This window comes from Cinclus cinclus, chromosome 5 (genome assembly GCF_963662255.1).
Source record: "Cinclus cinclus chromosome 5, bCinCin1.1, whole genome shotgun sequence".
NCBI lineage: Eukaryota > Metazoa > Chordata > Aves > Passeriformes > Cinclidae > Cinclus > Cinclus cinclus.
Genome location: NC_085050.1, coordinates 31,367,442 through 31,392,231, shown reverse-complemented (window position 1 = coordinate 31,392,231; position 24,790 = coordinate 31,367,442). Strand labels below are relative to the sequence as shown.

The window sequence follows — 24,790 nt, the reverse complement described above, 5'->3', positions numbered from 1 at the left end:
TTCCTAAGGAATTGTTTTTCTGCCTATCAAATAAGGTGTGTTTAGAACATAAAGTGCTATTCCTGCTTTTTTTTTGTTTCCTTAAAAGGTGTTCTAGTCTATCTAAATCTTAGTCATATATAAAATTTATACTTTTAAACAGGAGTTCACAATACTTCCTCTTTAACTGCTGTTTTAACATTTCTTCATTTCTTAGTCTGTCTGATTATTATTCTATTATTATAATATTTGATCTCTTACAAACACTATCTGTACCAACCTTTTCTTCTTCATTTCATTCTTTTGAAATCTCATTTATTGCTCTTCTAATCATCAGTTACTGTTGGGTTGTGGTTGTTTTTTTTAAAAGAGCCGAGCAGCTAATAGATTTTGTAAAGTTGTTTATTGTAAAAGCACATAAGTCTTGAAAGGCAAAGAGTTACAAGTGTTAAAGGCCACAGTAAAGATTTTTGGTATAGAGTCCTAAATAGAGGTAAAGTTTCAATTAGAAGTTGCTCCTGTCAAAGGAGGTGGACCAATGTTGCTGCAGCAGCTTTTACCTTCTTTGGGTGTTGATGATGGTGGTGAGGGGAGAAGAAAAGTGAGAGAGCAGGAACAAAAGCAAAAAGAAAATCTCTTCCTCATGCAGATTCTTATACACAAATTACCCAACAAGCTAAAAACAGGAACTCGAACTATTATTTCTTCACATATTAGAATTCTAGTTTTTTTTAGCGCGCCAGGTTACATATAAACTACACATATGGTCTATCTTGTTTTATCTAAAAAATGTAAGCAGTATTTTTACTATAGTTTTATTATGTTTAAAACTATGTTCTGGAGCCTCTACAGAAGCTTATTTTCGACACTACTATCTAGGACTATGTTTTTCAACCTTTACTAGAACTCGTGCTTTTACACTTGTATCTAAGACTTTTATTCTTTAAAGCACTTAAAACTTTCTCTAGCTTGCTTGCTTATTCTGAAACCTGAACTTACACCTGTATTTTATGTGTGAGTGGCTTAATATACTTTAATTTGTCCAAAGGTTTTAATTCAATCCCTGCACTTTGATTTCTCTTTGAAGAATTCAGAGAGACTTTTGATTTACAGATTCCAACAACTCCCCCTCCTCTTTGAACTATAAAGATTTTTTAACTATTATTTAACAAAATTATACAATACTACTGATTTTTCTATTTAAAAACCTCAACTTCACAATTTTTTTCAGGTAAAACACAAGATGTTAGGTGCAAGTTGAAGATTTTGGCAGTTCTTTACGTCTGTGTGCCTGCTTTTTTATTGATGGAGTGGTTAGTGCTTTTTTGTATTTGATAGGGTTTCACATTCTTTTTTGGAATTTACTTGGGTCTTGTATTTGTGGAAATACAAGCAAAACTTTTTGCCCCAAGTTATTAAAGCGAATGGGCCTTTAATTCTTCTCGGTTCTACATTTTTAATTAAAACTAGAGGAATTTTTTTACATTTTGTTAGTGTATTATTAAAAATGCTTAAAGATTGGTGGATTGGGTTTTGTAGGAGAACTGTTTAGAAAATTATAAAAATACAAGGCCTTTCTTAATTTTATTTGTGGTGTAGTTTGTGTTAATTTTCCTTTTTGTTGATTTAAAATACATTTTAAAGAGTGATGTGGTTCTTTTAACAATTGCTAGTCTTGTGGGAGAGTAAGGAATACTAAAAGTATGTTGAACACTTTAATCTGTTGAAAAGTCAGTCAAATTTTTGGCTGTGTATGCAGGGCCATTATTTGTTTTTACTTCTTGAGGCACCCCTAATGAAATAAAAGCTTGCAAAAAATGCTGATACACGTGGTTGGGTGTCTCCTGTCTGTGTAGGGAGGCATAAACTGCACCTGAGAAAGTGTTCACTGACACATGGATGTTTCTAAATTTCCTAAAAGTTGGGTATTTAGTAATATTTAGAAAATTATAAATATACAAGGCCTTACATAATTTTATTTGTGTATAATTTGTGTTAATTTTCCTAGGTGTAACTTGCACACATCACTCCTCACTTCTCGCTTTTCCATAAGACTCCTTACGAACAGGGAATCTCCAGCCTTTAAGTACAGGAGCACGGTGATAAGGTGTGCCTAAGCTTCTTTTCTCCAAGCTGGACAAATCCAGTTTTCTCACCCTTTCCTCGCATGACAGGCTGGCTACCCAATAATTTGGCCGTCTTTATTGCCTTTTACTACACCTTCTCCACTGTGTCTGCATCTTTCTTGTACAGCAGAACACAACTGAACACAGTATTCCAGGTGTGGCCCGACCAGAACTGAGTAGAGTGGGATAGTTACTTTATCACTCCTGGTGTTGATGCAGGCAAGTCTTGTGTTGGCTTTCTTTGCTACAACAACAAACTGTTCACTCACACTGAGCTGCTTGTGCAGCAGGACCTCAGGTTCCTTTCCATAGAGCTGTTCCCTAGCTTGTGCTGCTTTCCTGGATCATGTTTTTCCATGTACAGGACCTTGTATTTGCCCTTACTGAACTCAAGGTTCATGTTAGCCTAATTTTTCAGCCTGTCCAGGTCTTCCTGCAGGGTGCCTCTCCCGAAGTGCCCACTGGCTCACTCAGTTTGGGATCATTGACAAACTCCATTGAGGCACACTTGATCCCATAATCCAAACCACTGATGAAGATACTAAACAGCGTTGGCCTGGTGTCCTTGCCTGGGGACTCCACTTGTGACAGTTGCCAGGGTGAAAGGAAGCAATTTACCACCACCCTCCAGGTGTGGCCAGTCAGCCAATTCCCCACCCACCACATGGATCACACATCCATACCATCACATCCACATGTCTGCAGGAGGAGGCCCTGGGAAGCCATATCAAAAGCCTTGGAGATATCCAGGTAGACAACATTCACCGCTGGTTTCACATCAACCAAGCAGGTTCATTTGTTGTAAGAGGTAATTAAGTTTGTCAAGCACTTGGTCAGTCTGTGCTGGCTTTTCCTAATCATGGGCTTCATTTGACTTGTAACAGTCCCCAGGAAAATTTGTTCAACAGGTTTCCCAGGGACTGAAGTAAGACAGATGGGCCTATAATTTGCTGGATCCTCTCTGAAGTCCTTCATGTAGATAGGAGTGACAATAGCCTTCTTTTAGTCTTCTCGGATGTCCCCCAAATTCCACAACTCAAAGATTATGGAGAGTGGCCTGGCAGCTGTATTGGCCAGCTTTGTTTGGTTGGATACTGCCAGAGTGCATCAATGTGTGGAGGCAAAACTCCTGTAATAGTTCATACACGAACCCTTCCTTCACAGGTAGTGGGCCTCTGTTTGCATCAGCCAGGATTTTTTTCCCAAGGCCTGGTGCTGGTGAAAGAACATGGATGAAGAAAGTGTTGACTACCTCTGCCTTTTCAGCCTTGTTGGTGACTAATTAATCTCTCCTGTTAAACAGCAGGCAAATACTTTCCTTCTGTCTCTGCTTGTTTACATACCTGTCCCGGTTTCAGCTGGCATACAATTTATTTTCTTCCTAGTGGCTGGCAGAGTGCCGTGTTTTCAATTGGTATGAGAACAATGTTGATTGCACCCTAATGTTTTAGTTCTTGCTAAGTTGTGTTTGCCCTACATCAAAGACTTTTCAGTTTCCCATACTGTGCCAGTGAGAAGGTCCACAAGAAGCTGAGAAGAGAGCATGGCCAGGCCAGCTGACCCCAGCTGGTCAATGGGACATTCCAGACCACAGAAGGCCCTGCTCAGTACATGAACTGCAGGGATGGGGGGGCAGCTGGGAGGGACCTCTTGCTGCTTAGGGGTAGACTGAGGTCAGTGTGTGGTAAGCAGCTGTTTTGTGTAATTCCTTGTGTTTCTTGGGTTTTGTTCCTCTTTCTTCTCTTCCTGTTTTCATTTTACTTTATTATATTTCAGTCATTAAACTTTTCTTATCTCAACCCATGGGGTTTTACCTTTGTTCTCATACTCTTCTCTGTTCCACTGGAGTGGGTGCATGTATGGCACTCTGTTGTGGTCTGAGCCATGATAGTACCTGAAGAACTCTATCTTGTAGTCTTTGACATCTCTGACAAACTTCCATTTCTAACTGCATCTCTGCACACCCTTGCAATGCCATTGTGCTCACTTAGACGTAATCCTGAGCCCAGAAGAAGGTTCACAGAGAACTGGACAAGGTGTTTGGTAAGTTTTCCATTCCTCCTTTATCAAGATTGAAGAAATTTAGATAGGAATGCATAATGTGGCCATTCCAGGGTTTTAAGTAGCTAGAGGTGGCTGGGATGGGTGCTGGAGTATCTGCAGGAGAGAGTACTGAGGAGGTTTCCCTTCTAAAAGGGAAAGGGTAGTGGGTTTTTTTTTTTTTTTTTTGTAAAGCAATTATAGGCAGCCACCTATTTGCTGTTGTTTTGATCCTTCTTCCTTTCCCTTTTCTCTTTAGGAGGATATCAAGTACTGAATGGCACAAATACTCTTGTTATAACTTGTGCCCTACTGGGATTTTCCCTGGCTTAGAGGAGTTTAGTCTTGAGCAGTTCTTTCCTGAACACTGTAAGGAAAAACATCTGTATGGTTTCCAAATATTTAAGCTTGTTAATGGTTTCTATGTATACATCGCTTTGTAAGGGATGTAACATTTCTGGTTTCATTAGGACCTGATGTGAAGGACATTTCACTCCTATTTTCCCTTTCAGTCTTGTGATTGTTTCATGGTAGGCTTTTCAGCTGAGTGTAGGTGTCATGGTTTCAGTAGCAGGGCTGCTACTGGGGTGGCCTCTGTGAAAAAAGGCTAGAGAGTAGAACATAGGTCCTGCTGGCTCCACTCTGGATCCACTGCAGGACATTGCTGAGCTCAGTGGCACCTCTGAGAAAAAGTATTTACAAGTGTTCAAAAAAATGGTAAACAGACAGAGGAGTGTGGGGAGGGAAAAGAGAGGGAAACAGCAGTGCAAACACCAAGGTTGTTGAAGGAGAAGGAAGAAGTGCTCCAGGCTCCAGAGCAGAGATTTCTCAGCAGCATGTGGAGAAACCATGCTGGAGCAGGAGAAAAGAATGAGGAGGGAGCAGCAGAGAGGAACTTTTGTCTTTGTTTCTGACTTCATCATTATCTGTTTTTAATTGTCTATAAATTAAATTGAATTTCTGAAGCTGTGTCTGTTTTGCCCATGATGGTAACCAATAAGCAATGTTCCAGTCTATTTCAGCACATAGGCTTTTGCATCCTGTTGAGGGAGGGAAGTGAATGGGTGGGTGTCTGCTGGCCAAGGCTAACCCACCACAGCTTCTAAGAGGCTGTACAGCTGTGACTGCGATATGTGCAGGCACATCAAATGTCAACAAAAACTTTCTAGTGCAAATACTGATACCAAATCTTCCATGCTGCAAAAATGTAGGTAGCAGATTTGCAGTGCTGTTCTGTGACCCTCAAGTTTTTTCCTGGTCTTAAACTGCCTTGTTTGTTCATTCTACATGACCTCTGGCTCACTTCATGTAGTGCGTTGCATGCTGCTAAATGCTTTCTTTAAACTTGCTGGAGTTTAGCAGGGTGGAGGCCCTGTACAATCTAGCCAAATCACAAAGAAGTGGGCGGAATCTTCACTTATTATCTTGGATGAGTTGTGATCATGCAGCTTGGGAGTGTGCGCTTTTCTTGACACACTGATGAATAGATACAGGTGTGGTGCTTTGGTAGCTACTTAGTGTTGCTTATTAGTTATGCCAACATCACTGGCACCTTATCAGAATTGCTTTACAACAATAGTCTGTGTTCTGGGGCGTGAATGGTGGTCTCAGTTATTGTAAGTCATATTGTTATCCTGGTAGGGAAGATTAAGGTTTCTTAGGAGGCAGGCTTTTGTATTCTGTTGGAGATAATTAATTCATGCAAAAACCAATGGATCCAAACCAATGGATCTGTCTCTGAAAAACAGCAGTTGTGTCTCTCACAAATGCTGTTATTCTCCTTTACCTGTGTGAGAAAGGGTCCACAGAAGCATTTGAAGCTGGAATCTTCCTTGGGATTTTTTCTTGGAAACCTAGATTTTGGGCATGAAGCTATAGTAGCCTAGTTTGGGCATGAAATTTAGTATCAAATTACCTAAAATTCCTCTCTGAGGACTGGGGAAATCTGAGTTCTCCAGCTGTCCAGTCGATTACATATTTTGAAATGGAGACATACTGTGTTTTATTTTGTCTAGGTGACGGCTGTTCTGGACTACAAGTAGCCTGTTTATTTCTGAGTGGCTTTCTGCATAAAGGTTAATCATGTTGTGATGGTGTGTGTTTAGAAAGAAGCTCTTGCTAAGAAAGCCATTTTTTAAAGAAAATACATTTTTTCAGAATGAGTTGTGTACTTCCATATTGTCCCTCTGTTGTATCAAATCGACTTTAGACTTGCTTTGCTTTTCTTTGTTTTGTTTTTGTGTTTTTTCCCCTTGCTGTTCATGATGATTTTATTAGTTTTTCTTGTTGAAGAATCCAGGCTGCATTCTAGGGACTAGCAGAAGCTTGTGTTGTCATTGTGTCTCTTGGCTGACACAGCTGCTTAACAGGTTGCTTGTCCTCTGTCAGCACAGGTAGACAGGCTTCCACTTAGGCAAGAGGCTGAATAAGAGCAGGTTTGCACTGTTACAAGCGTTTATAAAAGCAAAGATTCACTCACCAGTGGAGTGCTCCACTGAAAATCCAATACTGAACAAATAGCTCTCGGGGTCAAAAGGAAATGCTGATCACAATCTGGTAGAAAACTCATTTGTTACAGAACATCCTTCAAATTTTGTTATGATTCCAAGTTTTGGTGACATAATTAGGCCTCAAAGATGCTAGACCTCTCATTTCTTGTTTCTTGGGTATATATATTTTATGTTTTATTCCAGTGTTTCTGCTGCCTTTTATTAACATCATCACTATTGCCAGCTGCTGGCAGGATGTTGCACTGTTTGCTTTGCAGTATTCCCTACTGCTTTCCCAATGTCTTTCCACCTTCTCCTTGCTGTTTCACAAGTTGTTTTTTGTTTTCAGTTTTTGGGTTTTTTTTCCTGTAGAAGGAGTAATCAGCAGTTAGAAGTACAGATTTTTGACTCAGAAGCACAGTCTCTTCATCTAATTATTGGTCCAATGAAGGCAACAAACTTCAAGACTTTTGGTAAGCATGAGAGTATAATTATTCACCTGACAAAGGGTGAGTCTCTTAATCATGTGTGCTTGCTTCCTTCCTTGGATGTCACCTGAACAAGAGGGGACTGATGATTGTGCAGCTTGCCTATGTGTTTGCAAGACTGGCTGCTTTCTGTCACAAACCATTACAAACAACAGCAAGAGTGGCAAAGTTCATTTCCAGCTGTTTACTGTGCAGAAAAATATAATAGTCAGCATTTACGATAAAGTCTCTGCTGGGAGATTGCAAGAACAAAGTGCCAAAATTTACCCCCCTCTGATGCCAAGGGTCACAAAAACATTACTTCTGATGTTCTGAGCTGTTTTTTATCTTAGTTGTTTTGTTTATGCTGTTTGTTGATTTGCTAAAAATGCTTGTGCATGACTCATTTTTGGTACAAAGCAAAGAGGATAAATGTGGCTATGGCCATAAATACCATTTGTGCTTTATTTGTGAATTGGCTGTGAGCCATGCTGCCTCTACCAAAATTCTGTTTCACCAAAAGGTTTCTGAGCACCCACTTTGAGAAACAGATGCTCAGTAGCCCTGCAGCAGCGAGAAGAGGCCCTGCATCCTCCTGTGGCAGGAGGGGCAGTAGTACATATGGTGGGTTTGGTACTGTGTCTACCCTACCATGTAACTACTTTGCAAATTGGGGTACAGGTACTGGTGTTGCCAGTTGTTTTACTGGCACCCTTTAGCCTGTGTCTGAGGATTCAACAAGAGATCAGTAAAGGCTGTTTGAGCTGAGAAGCATCAGTGTGCTTTGCAGTGCTGCTGTTGATCAGGAGTCTTTATGGGCTTTGGTTTTTGTAATGTCTTTAAGCCATCAACCCAGCTGAAAAAAGGTATTCTCCATCTGGTCCTTTGGCCATCGTGTTGGATTGGAGCATTGGAGCAGTTCTCTATGGGAAAATGGTGTTGAGCACCTGAGAACAGATTGATAAAGATGATATATTGCATTTTATTTTCTTTTTCTTGGGGTCAGGATTAAATGTGTGAGACAGTATTTCTTGTTTGGACTTAGATGTTTATTAATGTTTATTTATATTACATTTTATAAACCGTGAGTTCTACAGAACCTTAAGCTAACAACCTGAAAGTTGAGATGTATTTCTTTTTCTACAAGGTCTTTTGAGGGTTAACAGTTTAAGAAATGATAAATTATTATTAAATAATATTATTAATAGTAAAGTATTAAATTATTAATTAAATCATTAATGTAATAATATTTAATTATTATAAACCTAAATTATTTTTATTTTTAACCTAATAACCAACCACTTGTGGCCCTCAATGAGGACTTTTCTATCTAATCAAACAAAATTACTTAGACCTGTGAAGAAGAAAGTGAAGAAGAAAGTGAAGAAGAAAGACATACCTCAGCCCTAAAACTTCTTTTTTGTTTCATACTTATTATATTCTAAAATCTTAAACTTTAAATTTTCCACCACGTGATATTACACACTTCTATTCAATCTACACACTCATAATCTTAGTTTTATAATTTAATTTTGGAAGCCTTCTCTATGGTCATAGGTCAAAAGTAGTGTTTTTTGAGGGTCAGTGCTCATCATCACAGAAAGGCTAAAATTCTCAGTTTCTAGGGTTCCAACAATGATATTGAGAAACCTCACCTACCCCAAAGCAGCAAAATGTGTTGTTTCTCTTGATGGTAATATTTTTTTTTTCCTTCTGAGGTACTGCACAGGCCTGCAGATAAGGTTCTTGCTCCTCACTTGGAGGGCAGGCAGGTCGTTCCTCACTGTTCCCTCTGGCTCACCAACCACCCGGAAATGCTAGCAGGAAGTCCTCTCCATATGAGTTTTTTTTAACTCTGATTATTTTCCTGGCAAGAAGCTACACCAGTGGCCCTTGTGGTAGCTCCGCCTCCTGCTCTGCTGGCCAACTTTTCCGCACCCTTGGCTTAGTGCAGCTGCAGTGCTGGGTACAGGCAGCACCAGTTTGGCAGCAGGGATCAAGGCTCAGAGCAGGACGCTGAGAGGTGATGATGGAGGTCGTGGAAGCATTCTCAGGGCGACCCCAGCTGCTGCCCTGGGGAGCTGGGGTCATTGCTCTGCTTTTGACGATCGTGACTGTGTGGTCCCTGCCCTCCCTGATGGAATACTGGAGGCGGTGGCGGATGGTGAGCTCGGTCCCGGGCATCAGCCCCTGCTATCCTGTGCTGGGAAATGCCCTCCTCTTGGAGCGCAATGGAGAAGGTAATGCCAGCTCACACTGCAGCCCAGCTGTGAGGTCCCTGCACTGCCTGGGGCTTGCTGCAGGGGCCAGTGGTGGCGAGGTGCTCGTGTGGCTGAGCTGTGGGGAAGGGGAGAGTGGGGTATCAGAGGCTGTACTCTTGCCTTTAGGTCTCTCTAGGCAGTCTGCAGAGGGAAACAGTGTGAGGTGTGGGCAGCGAAGAGGAGAGGATGAAACTTCATAAAAGTGTCATTATTATTGGTATCAAAGACTAACTAGAGGTTAAATCTGACAGCAGCTGCTGCTGGGCTCAGACCGTTAGGTTGTTGGTAGGGTGGAGCATGAACGCTGTGGAATGTGTTTTGGTGGGAGGGGGGCGTGCTGCGGGCTCTCGCAGGAAGTGCTGGTTCACAAAGTTAAGCACTGTGTTCTCATCACTTTTTGTTCTGATCCAAACAAAACTTGAAACAATTACCTTCCTCCAAGCAGGCACATGCAAGGGACTTCAGCATTCCAAGTTGCTTTTACCTGGGCTTATTTCCAGAATCATCTGTGACTTAGATTTACGTATTACATGCAAAAGAACTTGCTGAGCATTTATAGTACATCCCTCAAAAGCAAATCTTTTTTGTTCTTGAACTGATTAATGAGACCTTCTTTTTGCCTTCTTTTGCCGGGTGCATGAGGGAGCAGTAATGTGCTAGATGTTGTCTTTCCCTTTGATACTCATTTTTTAACAGGAACATATTTCTTACGGAGTTTGTGGTGTGAAAAGTGTTGCTGAGTCTGCTGCCAGTGGCCCACACTCTGTATGTGCTTGTGATGCCTGTGTATGCCAGCTCTGCTCTGTGCACGTGTGGCTGTGCATGCTGTCAGAAGAGACTACTGGGTCATGGGAGCTTGGTGAAGTCAAGTGTGAGTACAGCATTGGAATACAGATTGCCCAGTGCTGACCACTGCTGAGACACAGTGCCTCTGTTCACAAGGCACACTGTCATATCTTTCCTCTGGATCCAGTCTCATACCTAAGTACCAATGAGACAAATCTCTGGTGTATGTGAGGGCAGCAGATTTCACCAGCTGATTTTGGGGAGGCAGTAGGAGGATCACGGAATGCTTATATGAGCTGGACTGAGAGATGAATCTTTTTTAAATTTTGTTTCTTATCCTCTTTTTAAAAAATATACTTAAAAAAACCCAAAACAAACCAGAACATTTCTTCTATCTCCAGAAAGCAATTTGATGTGAGCTCTGATGTTTTGTGCAGTCCCTAATCTCATTTGTTAGCAGGAATCACGTAGTTCCCATGTTCAGCCATCTTTGCTCTTGTTTATTTATGTAAAAATGTGTGAAGTTTGTGGTTTACAATACTTTCCATTAAAAATATCACCAAAAAAACTTTTAAAAAGGGTAAGCTTCTATGACAGAAAGGAAAGTAACTTTTCATATGATGGGGATTTTTTTATTGGTTTTGACAGACAATTGCTTGAAAAAGTGCTATTTTATTCATGGCAATGTTAGGAAAAATATTTTAAAAATAGCAAAATAATCTGACACTGAATAGTGTTAGATGAGGTGTCAGAACTTTTCATAAGACTAGGGAAAGCTGTATTTGGGCATCTTATTTTATTTTTCTTTTTTTTTTTTCTGTATTTGGGAACCCTTAAATTTTAACTCTGCAGAGGCTTGTAAAGGTGTCATTTGTTGTTTAAGCTTGTTTTTGAAAGGGCAAAGAAATGTTTAATCCTTGAACAATTCTTGACCTCTAATATTGCAGAATGAACCTGATTGTCCTCTGTGATGAGACAGTATCAAAGACCTTTTTGAATCAAATCAAAGTCCATCTACTCTTCTACCCTTGCCAGGTTCTGCTCTCTCCTATGCTTTCTATGTAGCTGAATTGACAAGACATTGACTGGATAATTGTATAATAGTATGGGAGGAGAATTTACTGGGTTGCTGAGCTCACTGGTATGAAGTCCACCTGGCAGCTGGACTGCAGTGGTATCCCTCAGGTTCACTGGTGGCATAAATGGTGCTGTAAGTCTGTGCCTGAAGAGATTAGGACACGTGAATTGTAAAATCCTTAGGTGCAAAATATGCTGCTTGGTCACAGCAGCAGGTTAAAATGACAACAAAATCAAAATCGTAGAGCATGTGGTGCAAAAGAGTTAATTACAGAAGCCTTGCTTATTTTGTACATCCCCCTTGTTGAAGCTCTACTCTGATTTTATATTTCAGATTTTTTTAAACAGCTACAGCATTATGCTGAAGAGTTCAGAAGCTGGCCATTGTTCAAACTTTGGGTAGGACCACTGCCTGTCTTGATTTTGTATCACCCTGACAGTGTGGAGGTGAGTGTGCTGGTCTCCTGTCCAGTCTACTGTCATGCAGAGCAGTGTCCAACCTGTTAGTTTCTATTATCTCAACATAATTTTTGTTAAGAAGGACTTGGACTTATTAGCTTTGGGATGGTCTTCTGAGTTAGTGGTCTTCTTTGTTTAGTTTATGCTAAACAAAGGCATAAAGTAAAGGAATATAAAAAGGCCTAGTCAGAGGGGTTTGTGGGGAATACTGAAGATGACCAGCCAATGAAAGCACCAAAGAAGCATCACCTTTAGCTTTGTTTTCACATATGTGAAAACTTCTGTTCCTAAGATCAGAACAAACAAGCAAACAGAGGGGAAGATGGGACCATTGAAATAAGGATAGAACATTATGAAATTCGGGTTGCAATGCTTGTGTCTCTTTGACAGACTTCTGCATTAAAACTTGGTGGGTCTGTTTTGATGACACGAAATATAGTTGTTAGCTTTGCTGCTGACAGGGATTGTCCTTGAACTAGTAAAGACAGTGTTGTTTCTCTGTTGGAGTGTTTACTGAAGAAATGGTGAAGAAATCTCTCTCCATCTAACAAATAATATTTTTTCCTCTCTGTTAATTTTTTCTGACAGGTTATCCTGAACAGTTCAAAGCATATAGAAAAATCATACCTGTACAAATTCCTGCATCCATGGCTGGGCACTGGACTTCTGACAAGGTATAATGTGTAACAAAATGCAGGTGCACTGCTGTCTTTTTGAAATTTGCAAGGTATATGATAAGAAGAGGTCTCAGTGGCAGAGATGCTGTGTGTGTTTCTGGGCAGAGATTGTGTGCATTGCTTATCTCAGCTGGTCATACTGCAGACCAGTAGGATAGGCCTGAGATTGGTGATGCTTTGGGGTAGGATTGGAGAGCATCTGCACCCTTTCTTTCATTTCATTCATGAAGTAGGGGATCATGAGAAGTGAGCATGGGTAGGACCACAAATCAGAGAGAGAGGAGCAGTGGTATAAAGGCTTGGTGTCCTCCAGTCTTGGAAGGGCAAAGGAAGGATTGGTCTGAATGAAGCAGATATTCAAGAGTCAGAACAAGGTAAGTATATAGTGGCTTTGGTATCTTTGAGCCTCTTCTGCATTTTTGAAAAAAAGGTCAATCCCCGTGTTAGTGGTTAACACAGTTGCTTGTTTGGAGCCCTCAGAGGTGGACTCATGTTTTATGATGGGACCATGGTGTTGTAAAAGCCAGCTGTGATCATGTGGTGTGGGAAGTGCAAGTTCGTATGAGAGGATGAGGCATGCATTTTATCCTGAGTTTGGTTCATGGCCTTTAGGAAGGCAGTAAATAGCAGTAGCAGGGTGCAGAGGTGAGAAATATTTCCATTTGTTCCTTCTGTGGAGTGCTGTGAACAGCTTGAAGAGACATCTGCAGTGTGTCAACCCCTTCGAGGCTGCAGTATTTACTGTGTACTTCCTGTAATGGTGAAGATATTATTTTAGACTTGGAATTTTTTAACCTTCATGCTCCCCATTAATTTTATAGCACTGGAGATAAGTGGCGTTCACGGAGGAAGATGATAACTCCCACATTCCACTTTGCAATCTTGAATGACTTTCTAGAGGTCATGAATGAGCAAGGAAATATTTTGGTGAAGAAACTTGAGAAGCATGTTGACAAAGAGCCATTTAATGTCTTTATGGACATCACTCTATGTGCCCTTGATATCATTTGTGGTAAGTTCAGTTACTGTGGTAAAACTGTAAATGATGCAGAAGATCATGAGTTTAGCTGTGCCAGTTAGTGTAAGATGATTGAAGAGGAATGACCCTGCATATTTTCTAAATACATTTCCATCCTTCCCAGCTTTTCTCCGAGTTTACTACATTCATCTGAACAGCTGAATTTTGGGACTGGCAGGACAGAGGTAGCAGTCTGAAATGAGGTTGTCTTGAGGAGCAGGATTCCTGGGCATGGAAATACAAAGAAAACTCATTCCCTGCAAAGGGATAAGTGTATTCACTTGTCAAAGGGATGGTGTGGTGATAGAAGCTGGGAGAAGTAGCAACTTACTGTGCACACTGCATTTCATATTGCACTTGTGAAATGTTGGTGTTTTCCTCCTAGAAACTGCAATGGGCAGGAATGTGGGTGCCCAGAAGAATAAGGATTCTGACTATGTTTCTGCTATCTACAGGTAAACACAGGTTTTCCTTAGTTACTTTGTAGTTGAGCTGTAATTAATGCTGCTGGTGTCAGGCAGCAAGACCAGGGAGTCAGAGAGGGAGGGATGTAAAGCACTGGAACACACTAACCCTGAGTCACTAAATACCCTGGAAGTGTTTGAAAGACATGTTCCTATGGCACTTAGGGCCATGGTGTAGCAATGGGCTGGGTTAACAGTTGAACTCAAGGATCTAAAAGGTCTTTTCCAACCAAAATGAATCTGTGATTCTATGATCTCACTCCTAGCTGTTGATGGAACTTATTGGGACAGGTATGATACAAAACAGGGGTAGCTCTGAAGGGTTTGATTATTATCGGTTCCTTGGCCTTTTCCAAATTGAACCACAAGTGTGCTTGAAGTTGGTAATAATTACTCCTCTGTGGCTAAAGCATGTGCAAGAGCTGAATAGCAATAGCAATCAGCCCTTCCAAATGTACTCCAGTTGTGTTTGAGTATACTTGAAGTCTCCTATTGTTCATTTTAAATACATTTTAAGTACTTTTATGTTTGGTCTGGTGTCTGGGCATTCAAGTGGGAATGCAATGCTCTCAAGAAACTGAATTCTTGGGGCAGATATTTTGGGGGCCTGTCGTGAGTAGCCTTTACAACACTGTCAATGCTTTGCTGAAGTGCAGTGTGACTGGACTGGATAACTTAATAGGGCTGTTTCAAGAGGATTCCAGCTAAATGAGAATATGCTGTCCTGCTCAGAGATCAATACTTAAAGATATAAAACATGGTTATGCTGGGATAAGTAACAGAAATTTCAAGATGGTGTAAAATCAAGATGTAAATGTGAATGGCCTTCCTTTCAAATAATGGGTTTAAACCTACACAATATGTAAAGTTCTACTTCATTAGGGTGCATAAAAGGTTTTTTTTTGTTCTTGAAATGTGTTATAATTTGGTATTTTTTGTCAAATAATGTTGCATAATATAATTGTTTTGCTCCTAGGATGGGTGATCTAATCCAACGGCGACAGATGAGCCCTTGGCTTTGGCCTGATTTTTTATATATGTTGTTCAAAGAAGGCAGAGAGCACAAGAGGAACCTCAGCATCCTCCACAATTTTACAGATACAGTATAGTCTTTTAAAAAATATATTATTTATAATGATAATTTTCATTTTTGGATCAGTTTTGCCATCAGATCTTCAAAATGGGGATGAGGTTCAGCCTCCTTGATATGCTGTCTCTCTATTGGGATACTGAGGAATTCCCTGAAAAGAAGACAAGAGCTGACTTCCCTTTCAGGATCTCTGTTGAATTTAAACAAGGAAGTAGACTACTCCAAGGGGGTGCCAGAACTCACAGGTCCTTGGCAACTGAAACAACAGAAGTTCATTGAACTCCTGTTCTGCCTGAAAAGCTCCACATCTGGATCACTTCCAATGGCTCACTGCCAAGTTTGGAGCAGTAAACATAGGGCTCTGCATGGTAGTGCTGCTGGGTTCAGTCCTCCAAAACTGAAGGCTGTATTAATTTTCCCCTATTCAGAACAGAACTCGTGAGAGGAGTGATCACATTCAGGTCCCCACGTCAGCAGTAAGGCTCTTTGATATAGAAATCATTAGGCATGCATCACTCACTTGGCATAAAATAATATGTTCTCTCACCTTGTTAGACTGTGGAAGTAACAGCCCTTTCTCTCACCAAATAATTGCTATGTTATTCTTGCCAAAGTTTGCCCTCCCAAATCTACTCTACTATTAGGATGTTATCAGAGAGGCTGATTTCTCTATGCATGTACCCCATGATGTCATTGTATCAATGTCTTTGACAAAGGAAATAAGCTTTGAACTTTGGCTGCATATAATAAGCCACACTGATTCTGTGTTGGTTTTTTTGCTTCCTTTTATTGGAAGTTGCTGCAGTGAGTCATGAAAAAGGCTCTTAAGAAGACCTAAGATAACACTTGCACTCTTGCCATGCTGGGCTGGTGCACTGAATATAAGAAGCCAAATCTTAGAAGATGAGGGACCGTAAATAATAATTGCACCTGGTGCAGGTGCTGACAGCAAGCACTGAGATGAAAGATGGGTTGTTATGTGACACATATGCATGTTGAGTGAGGAAGACAATGTGTCTATGGGATTGTATTTTTTTCTTCCATTCATTGATTCCTCCAAACAGAATTGCATACTCTACACCCTTTTAAATTATTTGGGTATTTTTAAGAGCAATGCCAGTTTATTGAAGAGTTCTGTTTTGGCTTTGCATCAACAGTGGCAATAGTAAGAAATTTATTTAAATCTGTTGCTGGGTCTGTGCATTGACTTGAAAAAGGGAAATCCAGCCATTCCTGTCATACTGGAGAAAATTTGGGAAGCTTTAATGTAACGGGTTCAGTGACACTGTGCGTAGCCTTGTTGCAGGGTTCTGGGATGCCCTGGTTTCTCTTCAGTTTCCTGAGTTTTTTGGAGGTTGTGAGTGAGATCTTTCCTTAGTTCACAGATGGGATTGAGAAGTGGTTATTTGTGATTGTGTTCACACTGTGGTGATTTCTTTGGTATGCTGTTGCCATTGTTTGCATTCATGATTGGTGTGTTCCAAATACTCTAGATATGTTTATACTTCTTGATGACCCCCAAGTTGTTTATGTAGTTTGGCTATCAATTTTCTTGATCGCACAAAGGCTGTTCATGGTTTATTCTATTGCTTGGGGCAAGACAGGTTGGTCATAATTCACTAATACAAAAAGTCAGTTAAATTTCATTACTTAATCCTGGCAGCTGTGCTAACTAGCTCATGCAGACTGCTACAGATGGATGTTGTTGTTTTGATAAATTAGAACAAAACTGTATGAGTCAGATGGCTTCTGCTGAATTCATCATATTTGATGTAATTGTTCTAATCTCAGGTCATTGCAGAAAAAGCTGAAGAACTTAAAAGCACCAAGCAGAAGAAACATGATAATGATTCCAACTGTGAAGAAAATGGTTCCAAAAAGAGAAAAGCATTCCTGGACATGCTGCTGAATGCAACAGATGATGAAGGGAAAAAATTGAGCTACAGGGACATTCGTGAGGAAGTGGATACTTTTATGTTTGAGGTAACCAAGTAACTAATTGATTTTTTTTGTTGTTGTTGTTTTGGATGGTTTTGTTTGCTGCGATTTTTTTGGTTTTTTTTTTCCTCCAAACCCAAGATTCAGAACTTGCAGGTGGTGACTTTTGTCTTAGTTCAGGAGGTTGCTTTTAGCATATTATTTAAGCCCCAGAAGCTTAAGAGAAAATCTCAGTGTTTGTATCATTGGTATGCCCTGGAAAAATTTTGGACGATGCATATGTGGGAGGCCCTGCCTATGTGAGCAGAGTCTACTTATGAAAGCATGTGAGAAATGAAAGCTTAATGGCTGACATGGACCATGGGCTCTTGCCTTTCATTGCAAATTTCATTAACACTGAAGTAAGCTCTAGTTTCACTGTTTTGACTTGCGTTTTTTCATGTCTTCTCATATTTTATTCCTTGCTACATTGGCTACGGTCTTCTGGTTCTGTTGTCTACTGTGCATCAGTGCTTTGTCTTGTAGAAACTTGCCATAGAATGGCTTGGGTTGGAAGGGACCTTAAAGATCGTCTATTTGCAACCGTCCTGCCATGGGCAGGGATGTCATCAACTAGATTAGGTTGCCAGGGCCCCATCCCTACCATTCAAAACTTCTCTAGGCAACATATTCCTCACTAATCTCTGAGTAAAAATATTTCTTCCTAACATCTAATCTAAATCTCTTCTCTTTTAGTTGAAAATCATTCCCTCTTGTCCTACTACTTGAATGACTGCTCATGTGAGAAGTCACACTGCCTGTTTTTTTTTTTTTTTATAAGTCCTCTCTAAGTACTGAAAGGCCACAATCAGGTCTTCCCTTCTCTTCTCCAGGCTGAACAAACCCAACTCTTGCAGCTTGTCTCCATAGGAGAGGTGTCCCATCCCTGTGATTGTCTTTGAGGCTTTTCTTTTTGTCTGATTCCATAAGGGAAGATCTGAAGATTTTCATGAGTTTTCCACACACTTCCATTAGATGGACCTGAATTGTCTCAGAAGAGCTTAATTCATAGAATCATATTAATACTGTTGTAACCTAGAGAAACCTCCTCTCATCTTGCCATTTCTGTCTACAGCAGCATCCTGAACTTCACCAGAAGTGTGCTTTTTCAGTACCAAAACCCTTTTTTGCGCAACTTCTCCCTTTTCTGTTCCTCCCTTTTTTTTTTCCTGTGGTGGACTTTTTTGTTGTTGAGACCATTTTTAGACAGTTTTGTAAAGATTACAAAGTTTGTAAAGTTGTGTCCATGGTATCTCTCCTGTGATAGTCATTGCCCGCCCCTCCACCCCTCCCCCCCCCCAGATGCTGCCTGGACAGTAATGAAAAAGATGAATATACATCTGACTCATTGTGTAGACACTGACAGTTCATGCAGCTCCTGAGAATCAGAAGAGAGGGATTTGTCTTGGCTTATTTCAGTACTTTATCCTTTTGTCAACACAATCATGAATCACCTTTTATCTTGATATTTAGTGTGTTGAATAGAGTTATTCACTCTTGATTCTTGTTTTTGTCATGGTCATGGGACTAATAGGTCTCACTTTTCATGCTATCTGCACACCTAAGTATTTATCTTTGTTAATCTGGACCTGTAGGGCCATGATACAACTGCAGCTGCTATGAACTGGGTCTTGTACTTGCTTGGACATAATCCAGAAGTTCAGAAGAAGGTTCACAGGGAATTGGATGAGGTGTTTGGTGAGTGTCCATTCCCACTTCATTGAAGTTTTCCTGCATTTGTGAGTGGAAATGTGTTAAAAGCCTAGAAGTAGAAGGGGATTTAAGAGCATGTCTTGTGGCCCTTCTGCAGCTTTCAGCAGCTAGAGGTAGTTGGGATGGGTATGCAACCAGCCTTATGTCTTTGGGGCAAGATACGCATGTTCAGCATAACACCTTCTTGTATGTAGTCTTGGTGCATGATAAGAGTTTCTGGGGGGATCCAGGATGAGTTTCTTTAGCCAAAGATGGGGAGTTTTGGTCTTGGTCATCCCTCTGTTTGTTTTTGGACAGACAATACTGAACGTTCAGTTACAACGGATGATTTGAAGAATCTTCGATACCTTGAATGTGTTGTGAAAGAAGCTCTTCGTATCTTCCCTTCAGTTCCCCTGTTTGCCCGTACCTTGAGAGAGGATTGTTGTATTAGTAAGTGGTGTTCTGTGTTTGTCACTTTGCCTTGTGTTAGCATTTTTGCAGTGGAGATGCTTCCGAAGTAAAGGGAAGCATTGTTTTATTTTTTGCTGTTCTGTTGTGTATAGGAAGTCACTTGTTTGCTGTTGTTTTGACTCTTCGTCTCCCTTTCTCTCTTCTCTTTAGAGGGACATCAGATACCAAGAGGTGCAAATGTCCTTGTTTTAACTTATGCCCTGCATAGAGACCCTGAGTTCTTCCCTGACCCAGAGGAGTTCAGGCCTGAGCGATTCCTCCCTGAAAATTGTAAGGGAAGGCACCCATATGCTTATGTGCCCTTCTCAGCTGGTCCCAGGAACTGCATTGGTATGTATCTGAAGAGGAAGCCCTTTTTATGTAACAATTCTGCTTTTGAATGTGATAACTGAGTCAGCAACGAGTACTGTTTGTATAGTGTTCTTCCTCACTCCCCACCCCTGCATTCTCGGCACTGTGTGCCCTGCAAGCCTAGTATTTGAGCTGCCCCATTTGTTTCTTCTGAGGGATTTCCTTTCTTCCTAGGGACCATTGTTTGTCATCCTGATGTTTCTTCCTCTCTGCTGTGCAGCCTGGCAACCTGTTGTTGGGCTCCTGTGTTAGGACATAATTGCTTCCAAATTTCTGATCCTTGGTGTCAGCAACACAGAACGAGAGGAGACACATGTCCTGCACCTGCTTTGCTCTGGAAACACCTTATCTGTCTCTCTCAGCTTCTGAGCTGGATATCCAAAATATGCACTCTGCAACTGATGTGTTCTTTCCCTATTTCTGACACTGTAGTCGGTTTGGTGTTTTCTCTGTCATCCCAGAACTCATTAGTGCTTTCAGATACCACTGAGACGTTTGACATTTATCTGTTTTTCAAGTAGAGGCAGTGTTGTTTATATTGTAGAACATATGAAAAGACTGTTCCTTGTACTGATTTTAAGTGCAGATGGGGAACATCCATCCTGAGTTCCTGAGTGTGCAGGAACATGTGCAGAAAGAGGTGGTTCATTAGTATCATTGCAGAAGTGCATTGTGTGTACATATGTATGGACTTCCATCTGTGTACACAATACAGAGGGGAGAACATAAAAAGTTCTCAGGCACTGTGTTTTGTGTCCTGTCTCCATTTTTTAGTTTTTGTGGCACTTGGTTTGCTTTCCGTCACATTTTTCTGTTCTCATGTTTCCTCATTCACCTATCTCTGAATTATAAATTTAACTTTGTTCTCTGTGCTACTGAATTGTCAGTGTCTATGAGGCTTAATGATCACTGAAGCAATGTCTGTCTGTCATTGCATTGCAGTTGCATCTCCTTTGCTCCTCTCCGCATATATGGAACCATGAGATATTTTCCCTCCCCACAGTCCCTGTGCTGCATCTTCTGCTCTGGTCTGCTGTCCATCCTCCCTGCCTAGTCCATCCATCCAAGATACATGACAAGGCTGTGTTTTGTAGTAGTTCCATATAGAGGGGTGACTGTTTCCATGTTGCTGTTTGAGTTCTGTGTACTAAGGGAAGGAGGACATACTGTGGATTATCCCAAGAAGTCCAGAGTTTTCATGTAGGGAAAAGTGCTAGTGTTAGTTGTATCCACAAGAACTTGATTTTGGCTTAAAGCTAGTTCAGTTCTTAAGTCCTGTGAGCATGCGTGTTCAGCAGCTATTGATGCAACCTGACAATAACTATTTTATTTATCTGCCCTGTAACTCACAGGTCAGCGCTTTGCACAAATGGAGGAGAAAACTCTTCTAGCCCTCATCCTGCGGCGCTTTTGGGTGGAATCATGTCAAAAGCCAGAGGAGCTTGGTTTATGTGGAGAATTGATTCTTCGTCCAAATAAAGGCATCTGGATTAAACTGAAGAGGAGACCAAATGCTGATTCAGCATGAAAGGAATTTCAAGAGTTTACTTCCAAAAGTTTTCAATCTGCTTAGGCTGAGACATATTTTAAAATCAAATATTTTGATGTCAGCCCAGCAATATGTTAAAACTATTTGTTACTTTTTTTTAAGAGAAGATGTAGTAAATAGTTCTCATTGCTCTACTTTTATAGCAGTTGTGAACTTCATATTAATCTTTGAAACACAAGTCTTTGAAACTTAAATTTTAGTGCCTTATCTGCTCAGATGAAGCTAATCTATTGCCGCAGTACCACAAAAGCTTTAGCTATGGTAATAACAACAGCAATGCCTGTGATGAAGTGATCAGCTTACATGCCATAGCGTTTTCAAGTAGCTGGAAGTCTCAAGTATTTTTAAGGTTTTTAGGTTTCATTGGTTCTAAAAAAATGCAAATGATAATCCTTCTTTGTGGCACATTTGGGTTTGTTTTGGTGATGACAGCCTTTTTAAAGATCAAGCAAAAATCTCTAATAAATTCACTCCTCATGTTGGTAAACATTTACTTTTTTTTTGTTTGAGTAAAAGTTTGAAAGAAGGGAGTGCTCTGAATTACCTTTTTAGCAAACTGAACCAAAAGCATTAATCTGTATAACCATACCAGGAATGAGACAGTATGCAAATTAAACGTAGGATTTCATAATGACACAAGCAATGTATTATTACAAACTTTGACAATAAACTGCTACTATGCCTCAATATAGAAATTTTATCTGTTGAAATTGCATGCTTATGTGCAGGTAAATTGCTGATGAATAATTATTTCCTAGCATCAGTTCCTCTAGGGTGATGATCAACTAGATTTTACTGTGCTAGTCAAAGCTGAAACAATGAGCCAGTGTGCTTTTGCCTCTTAGTGGCTTGAAGACAACATACAGAGTTTTTTTGCTAATTAATGTTGAAGAGGATTTACAGTGATGGAATGAAGTACCTGTGAAAATTTCTGATTGGTACCTTCAGGACAGGTCCAAATCTGCTACAGGGCATACAGCTGGAGAACAGATTCTCCACGATTTTTGCAAGGTCTGAAGTAAAAGCTGGTGCTAAACCAAGCTGAGATCCTCTGGCTTTACTTGTGCCTGTGCTTTGGGGCTCCTTTTGGCTGGTGCACGCTGCTCCAGCACAATGCCTGGTGCTATGCAAAGAGGGGCAATAACCCACTAATAACCACACTTGTGTCTTTCATTGTTCTTGCCACTTGGCAGTGAGGGCTTTTGGTGTGTTCTTCTTGCCTTTAGGTTGTTCGTGGGCTGTGGGCAACCTGCAGAGGGGGACTGGGTGAGCAACGATGTCAGAGCTGATATAACAAATACAGACTGCTCCACTCTAATGTGTTACAAAATAAGAAAGGAGTAATCTGTTTTTACTCATTTTGTTGACATTTACAGTTTTTTTTTCTCCTGTTTACATGCATCCTAAATGTTTAACAACATTTGGTCACTAAATACCTGGGATACTGCTGTACTTTGCATAATATCATAATAAAGACAAAAAATTTCCATTTGTTGAAAATAAATTAGAGGTTTCCTTGAACCTGCCAAATTACTATCTTCTGATAAGCCTAGTTTTTAACATTTTCTGAGGATCTTCTAAAAAGACAGTGTTTAACTGATTAGTTTGCATAAATGAAATCACAGATCTTGATAAACAGTCTATAATCACTACCTTTATTTTACCATTAAGACAAAAAAGTCTTTAGTAATTGTAATACTTGCATTCTTCAGCCTTCTTTTTCAAAGATAGGTTTCATTGCTGTAAAATAAAAAGAATTTCAGTTTCCAGGGCTGAATCTAAACACTGTCTTCTTTATAATGAGAACCTTGGAGACCACCTTCATATGTTAATGCATATAATACACTTGTCACATATTTTCCAAAGAGACTCTGAATTAATTTTAATTTTAGCTAATTTATTTCATGCTTTTAGGTACTTGGCAGTGTGAACTTTCAAGGTAAATAAGATTAGCATCTAGAATATGTTTTCTCAGGAGATTTGGCATAGAGTTGAAACCTGGAGAGCTACCTCATGTGTTAAACTGTGTGCTTAAGTTGAGGACTTTCAAGACAAATGAAAACTAAATATTAATTCCTTTTCTTCTGTGGGATGTATTTTGTGGAAACAGTTTGTAAGATAGACCAAATTATAACTTTTTTTTCCGTAAGATATTTTTTTTATGACTTTTATATACACTGGCCAATATTTTTTCTTGCTCTTTGCTTTTGTACCCTAGTCTTCTCATATAATGTGTTCATATCTCCTATAATTTCCTTATACTCTCCAATATGGTAAAGAAAATAATTGAGACAAAAACTGGATAAAACTATAATAAATTCATTATGAAAAGTGTATGGACTCAAATGCTGGCACGAGGATGGCAATGTGAAAAATTCCTGTTTAGTGATGCACAAAGCATCTTTGCCAAGATGAGCACTGATGTAGTCCTATAATCTTTGTGTTCTGAGCTGTTCTGAAATGGCAGTGGTCTCTTATCTTCTGTTGTGAAAATTGGTTCTGAAGCAATCTGACACTGCTATGGAAATAAATACTGAGGAAAAGAGTACATGAACCTACAGGGAACTTCATGCCTGCTGGGTAGATGTTAAATACCTTGCATTGTCTAATGTGCTTTTATTAGGTTAAATCATATGGTGTGTAGTTGTTGGTAATGGTCAGCAGCAACCCTCTGGATGTGGGGGTTTGTTTGTTTTGGGGTTTTATTGTGTGGGAGTTGTTTTATTTTCCTGGACATTCTGCAGTAGGACTGCAGAATGCAGCACAGGATTGCCAGGTTTCCTGATAAAATAATGGGACAGTAACATATTGTGTAATAAAAACTGCGTGTGCATAGCAGCTGTTTGTGATCTTTTTCTGCAGTTCTGTGTATCTGCTGTGGTATTAAGGTTATCAGCTGATTTCTAAACCAAAATACTACACCTTCTATAAAGATCCCTTTTGCATGGTGTTAGAAAAGATACAGCTTTCTACTGGGATGACAGAAATGGAGTGTGTGAGTGTTTCTGGATCATGGTTTGCAGCTGTTACAAGGAACACTGACAACAATGTGTGACCTCTCTCTTTTGGGAGGTTCTGTTTGAGAGCACCTGCAGGTGCCTCAGAGACAGTAGAAGTTTCCAGCCACTTTGACAAAAACTGCTTTTTTGGCCTCTGAAAGCTGCATGTTTTGTACACGTGCAGGGGGTGGAATAGTGGTGCGTCCTAGATATCTACCTGCCTTCATGAATTTAATCCTCATGCTGTAAAAGACAAAACCTCATACATAAATGTTAGCACACTGCTAAAAAAAAAAATAATTTGCTTTGTTTAATTTCACATGTCATCTCCTCTTCCAGCAGCTAAAAGAGTCACAGTCTTTGGAGAATCTTACCCCAGTTTTCTTCCTAAAAGCATATTGCTGCCATGCCCTGGCAAAACTCCCAGTATAGAAGTACCTCAGTTTATAGTCAGGCTGTATTTAGAAGATGACCTTCATGGTCTGCACGGATTAAAAGATTAAAAACTAAATTCACTTTCTAAACCGAAAAAAATACATACATCTGAGATTCATCCGAAAATGGGAGTCTCTTATTTATACTCTGCTAACTATAAATCTATCTTTCATTCAACAAATGGACTTTTCTATTTGATGCCTACAGTATAACTTACGGAGATATTAAGCATCCATTGAAATTGCAAAATATTTTGGTCAAAGAAAGGCAAAAGTTTTCAGTTAGCGAAAGACTCAGCATTTGGTGTATGCCTCATTCCAGGCTAGTAATTGAGGGACACATACAACTTGCTCAAGAGTTACTGTTTGACAGTTTACAGG

The 24,790-nt window shown here is 40.1% G+C and overlaps 1 protein-coding gene across 1 annotated transcript; it reads left to right on the top strand.

Moving 5' to 3' along the window:
• The first annotated feature begins 9,105 nt into the window (after positions 1 to 9,105).
• Positions 9,106 to 20,955, top strand: LOC134044361 (cytochrome P450 4V2). Its single transcript, XM_062493549.1, has 11 exons — positions 9,106 to 9,341; positions 11,560 to 11,672; positions 12,273 to 12,358; positions 13,183 to 13,373; positions 13,765 to 13,834; positions 14,820 to 14,946; positions 16,725 to 16,916; positions 18,506 to 18,608; positions 18,921 to 19,055; positions 19,227 to 19,406; positions 20,780 to 20,955. Exons 1-11 carry the CDS (start codon positions 9,128 to 9,130, stop codon positions 20,953 to 20,955), a joined length of 1,587 nt encoding a protein of 528 aa, XP_062349533.1. The 5' UTR covers positions 9,106 to 9,127.
• The last annotated feature ends 3,835 nt before the right edge of the window (positions 20,956 to 24,790 follow it).